Source organism: Mandrillus leucophaeus, unplaced genomic scaffold (assembly GCF_000951045.1).
Source record: "Mandrillus leucophaeus isolate KB7577 unplaced genomic scaffold, Mleu.le_1.0 Scaffold4, whole genome shotgun sequence".
Classification (NCBI taxonomy): Eukaryota; Metazoa; Chordata; class Mammalia; order Primates; family Cercopithecidae; genus Mandrillus; species Mandrillus leucophaeus.
In genome coordinates this window covers 2,114,664-2,120,204 of record NW_012104253.1, presented here as the reverse complement: position 1 = coordinate 2,120,204, position 5,541 = coordinate 2,114,664, and the positions used below count along the sequence as shown (strand labels likewise).

General features: G+C 43.8%; 1 protein-coding gene across 1 annotated transcript in view; it reads left to right on the top strand.

Annotated features, from left to right (window-relative positions):
* Positions 1-5,219: 5,219 nt before the first annotated feature.
* The window catches only part of DYNC1H1 (dynein, cytoplasmic 1, heavy chain 1), a 100,611-nt gene continuing 100,289 nt past the window's right edge, over positions 5,220-5,541 (top strand). The window contains 2 exon segments of the mRNA XM_011991795.1: positions 5,220-5,226; positions 5,320-5,407. Of these exon segments, the coding sequence (XP_011847185.1) occupies positions 5,220-5,226; positions 5,320-5,407 (95 nt within the window).

Genomic DNA, 5,541 nt, shown 5'->3' with positions numbered 1-5,541 from the left:
CTCCTGACCTCGTGATCCGCCTGTCTCGGCCTCCCAAAGTGCTGGGATTACAGGCGTGAGCCTCTGTGCCCGGCCCATGTTTGGAATTTTAAAAGGGAAAGAAGACAAGATAAAGAGAACCCCCGGAACATTTAACATGCAATTTGGTAGTACACGTGGGCCAAAGGAAATGAATGGCTTCGAGACCAGGAAGAAACTTGCTCTCTGGTTGGGAGAAAGTTTGGAAGGAAGAGTACATGAGTGAATGAGCAAGGGTGCAGGAGTTGGGCAGCCTCACCTGGCACTTTACCAGTGTGCTTTGTCCCTTTTCCAACTGCCCGTTCACCAAACTTTGAGAGGGCGTGCCCTGTCTACTCAGGAGAGGGCCGTATCATTCTTTTTTGAGTGCGGTGGTGCAGTCTCAACTCACTGCAGCCTCGGTCTCCTGGGCTCAAGAGATCCTCCCGCCACAGACATGCACCACCACGCCCTGCTAAGTTTTGTATTTTTTGTGGAGATTGGGTTTCACCGTCTTGCCCATATGGGTCTCAAACTCCTAAGCTCGAGTGATCCACCCACCTTGGCCCCTCAAACTACTGGGATTACAGGCATGAGCCACTGGGCCCAGTCGAGAGTGATATAGTTCTTAAGGTAATCGAAATTGCATAGTTTTTATATTTCATTAAGACATAATGCTGGCTGGGTGCAGTGGCTCACGCCTGTAATCCCAACACTTTGGGAGACTGAGGCAGGCGGATCACTTGAGCTCAGGAGCAAGACCAGCCTGGGCAACATGGAGAAACCCTGTCTCTACAAAAAATACAAAAGTTAGCCAGGCGTGGTGATGCACACCTGTAGTCCCAGCTACTCAGGAGGCTGAGGTAGGAGAATCACTTGAGCCCAGAGAGGTCAAGGCTGCGATGAGCTGTGATTGCGCCACTGCACGCCAGCCTGGGTGACAGAGTGAGATCCTGTCTCAAAAAAAAAAACCAGATGTAATGCTTACGTAAGTCATAGTTTAATGATACAAATTACTACTAGTTTGAAATACATTAAACTGTCTTTGAATAAAAGTATACACACATTAGTGCCAAATGCCATTTTGAACATCTCTAAAAATTCAGTAAACTCTCAGAAGTTGACCAAGAAAGTGTTCACAAGTTGTTGTAATGTGTCAGTATTGCTTGCAGGGAAGGAGCTCATGAAGCAGGCCCAGTACTTTGATTCTTTGACTACATGGACAGATAGTACAGTATTGGTCTGTTACATGTTAACAGTAACTTTGTATTAACTAGTAACCACCAAGCATAAGGAAATGGATTCAAATTTTACTGAAAGTGATATTAACTAATCAAACTTGCAGATTGTGTTTGTATGTAAGCTTCTAAATGTAACAGGGTTAATAGCCTCTTTGTTATTAAGAATTAATAACAAAAAGAAAAAAAGAAAAGTAGAATGTCAGATTATTATTTGATGGCAGTTTTTGAAACTGTCCTAAATTGCGTGACTGTAAATGAGAGTCAGACATACTCAACTGTGTTTGATCCGTGTCTTTATATAGGGAATATGCACAAAAAGACTTGTCCAAGATATTTTCTGTGACTGATTCATAGCGACTTCCATAAGTTATTATCAAGAGAAGTTAGAATTTAACAAAGCAGCAGGGAATATCTATTTGCATGATCATTGTTTGAGGATTATGTCATCGGGTGTGCCTTCCTGAGCTGAGGCAGTATTCTACTGCATTGCAGTATTCCCAGTGCAGAGCTAGAGCTCTCACCACACAGCGGTGACTCATCTCTTGGAATGGTGCCTAGTTCCCCTAACCCGGTTTGCGTTAGGAAGTGCAGGCCACATGCTCAGATGCTGTGTCCTGACTGCACATTTTCTGCGTTATTTTATTTGTACCAGTGATGACTCTTTATGGGGGGGAAGAAATGATTCAGAGTTAACAAGCCGTATTTTTAGTTGCATCAGTGATTTCCTTTGATCTTTATAGAACGTTAATTTTATTTTCTGTGTGTTGTTTTGGTGTTATTTTGATGGCATATTTTATATACGTGGTAGAGCAATGTTATGGAGAGTTCAGAAGATTGAGGGAGAAAATTGTCGCACTACTTTGACAGCTGTTTCAGTTTGGAGATAGTTCTTTATTCTCTGTGCTTGCATTTTACAGGTCATAATCATGTGTGGCTGCTTTCAGGCAGTGTGATTTCTCTTGTGGTCTAGCTACATTTGAGTGGTTAGAAAAATTGGTTGATTTCTTTAGTTTTTTTAATGGTCATTTTAAAAAAGAGCAAGTATCTGGCATACTAGAATGTTCTGCCGCCTACTCCTTCCTCTTCCTAAAATTATATTCAAATGTATCCAAAACAATAATTTGGAAAAATTATTATTCTCTTGATACATACACTTTTTTTTCTTTTTTTCGAGACTGATCTCAGCTCACTGTAACCTCTACCTCCCAGGTTCAAGCAATTCTCTCGCCCCAACCTCCCACATAGCTGAAATTACATGCGCCCACCACCATACCCGGCTAATTTTTGAATTTTTAGTACATATGGGGTTTCACCACGTTGACCAGGCTGGTATTGAACTCCTGACTTGAAGTGATCTGCCCGCCTCGACCTCCCAAAGTGCTGAGATTACTGGCATGAACCATTGCGCCTGGCCAGATAGACTAATATTTTATACTCTTTAGTGTGAATTTTGTATTTGTCTCATCTTAAAACTAAGGAAGCAAAGGTTGGGGGTAATGACTCATTCCTGGAATGCCGTAATGCCAGGCCGAGGCATGAGGATCTCTTGAGTCCCAGGAGTTTGACACCAGCCTGAGCAACATAGAGAGACCCCGTCTTTAGAAAATGTTTTAAAAATCCACTGAAGGTGGTGGCTTGAGCGTGTGGTCCCAGCTGTTTGGGAGGCTGAGGGAGGAGGATCTCTTGAACCCAGAAGATAAGGCTGCAGTGAGCTCTGATGAAGCCACAGCATTCCATCCAGGGCGACAGAGCAAGACATTATCTCGAAATAAATTAATTAATTAAAATAAAATGCTTGCAGAAGGAGCAAGATTTTTAAAACAACAACTAAAGAAGCAAATAGCTTTTGCTCAGACCCTATATAACCAGGTTTCATAGTTTTTAGTGCTTAGTGAAACCTTATAGACCACCTAACTCAATATTCTACTGCCTGTTCCACCGCCCATTGTACACCTCACAAATTTGAAGCCCAGAGAAAGAAAAATGACTTTCTCAAGGTCATATATCTTCTAAGCAATAGAACTTGATCTGTTAAAGCTACTGCCCTTTCCTTTTCTTTCTTTCTTTTTTTTTTTTTTTTTTTTTGAGAAAAAAGTTTTATTCTATTGCCCAGGCTGGAGTGCAGTGGCGCGATCTTGGCTCAAACTCCGCCTCCTGGGTTCACGCCATTCTCCTGCCTCAGCCTCCTGAGTAGCTGGGACTACAGGCGCCAGCCACCACGCCCGGCTAATTTTTTTGCATTTTTAGTAGAGTTGGGGTTTCACCATGTTAGCCAGGATGGTCTCGATCCCCTGACCTCGTGATCCTCCCGCCTCAGCCTCCCAAAATGCTGGGATTACAGGCATGAGCCACCACGCCCAGCCTGGGATGTTTCTTCATAGTTTTCTTGATTGGGATTTGCCTTGGGCCTGGCCTGGATGAAAACTGGCCATGCTACATCGTGGCGAGGAGCCTGGACTTTGGAATCACAAACTTCTGAATTCTCACATTGTTGCTTCCCACCCAAGTGTCTGTGGGCAAGTTACTGATATTCTTTAAGGAGAAAACAGGGATAATCATAGTCACACCAACCCCATAGGGTTAAATGTAGCTGTAAAGTGCTTCATAAAATGCCCATCACACAGGTGGTGCTGAGTGAACAGCTGAGCAGAATATTCTTGAGAGCAGGGGCGGAAAGTGTCTCCTGTGTTTGAAGCACAATGGATGAGCCTCTTGGGATGAGACGCTGAGAACTTGGCCATAGCCTGTAGCGGCTAGCACTGCCCACGGCCAGGCCCTGTTCCAGTGCTTTCAAGCGCCAACTCAGTTATCCTTGCAGAAGCCCTGGCATGCCCACACTACCCCACTGCACAGACAACCACCTTGCCCAGAGTCACACAGCAAAGTCAGGAGTGAGGGAAAAAACGGATGGGAAGGGAAAAATAGTGCCAAGTCATGTAGGTGTTGGTATGTCAGGTTGGGAGTGGGGAGAAGATATTGTCTAAACAGTTGATAAATAAGAAATTGGAAATGTTGATATTAATTTGATATATTTACTTCTCTTCTCTTCTCTTCTCTTCTCTTCTCTTCTCTTCTCTTCTCTTTTCTCTTCTCTTCTTTTCTTTTCTTTTTTTTGAGATGGAGTCTCCCTCTGTCGCCCAGGCTCGAGTGCAGTGGTGTGATCTTGGCTCACTGCAAACTCCGCCTCCTGGGTTCACGCCATTCTCCTGCCTCAGCCTCCTGAGTAGCTGGGACTACAGGCGCCAGCCACCACGCCCGGCTAATTTTTTTGCATTTTTAGTAGAGTTGGGGTTTCACCATGTTAGCCAGGATGGTCTCGATCCCCTGACCTCGTGATCCTCCCGCCTCAGCCTCCCAAAATGCTGGGATTACAGGCATGAGCCACCACGCCCAGCCTGGGATGTTTCTTCATAGTTTTCTTGATTGGGATTTGCCTTGGGCCTGGCCTGGATGAAAACTGGCCATGCTACATCGTGGCGAGGAGCCTGGACTTTGGAATCACAAACTTCTGAATTCTCACATTGTTGCTTCCCACCCAAGTGTCTGTGGGCAAGTTACTGATATTCTTTAAGGAGAAAACAGGGATAATCATAGTCACACCAACCCCATAGGGTTAAATGTAGCTGTAAAGTGCTTCATAAAATGCCCATCACACAGGTGGTGCTGAGTGAACAGCTGAGCAGAATATTCTTGAGAGCAGGGGCGGAAAGTGTCTCCTGTGTTTGAAGCACAATGGATGAGCCTCTTGGGATGAGACGCTGAGAACTTGGCCATAGCCTGTAGCGGCTAGCACTGCCCACGGCCAGGCCCTGTTCCAGTGCTTTCAAGCGCCAACTCAGTTATCCTTGCAGAAGCCCTGGCATGCCCACACTACCCCACTGCACAGACAACCACCTTGCCCAGAGTCACACAGCAAAGTCAGGAGTGAGGGAAAAAACGGATGGGAAGGGAAAAATAGTGCCAAGTCATGTAGGTGTTGGTATGTCAGGTTGGGAGTGGGGAGAAGATATTGTCTAAACAGTTGATAAATAAGAAATTGGAAATGTTGATATTAATTTGATATATTTATTATGATTTGTAGAGGACGTTGGTGATGAAGGAGAAGAAGAAAAAGAATTCATTTCCTATAACATCAACATAGACATTCATTATGGGGTTAAATCCAATAGGTGAGTAGTATGAATATTACCATTATCTCAGATTATAAATTTGTGAGAATTAATATGAATCTTTTTTCTTTTCAAACTCGGAAATTGTTACTAAGAAAATTAATAGAAATCTTTTTTTTTTTTTTTTTTTTTTT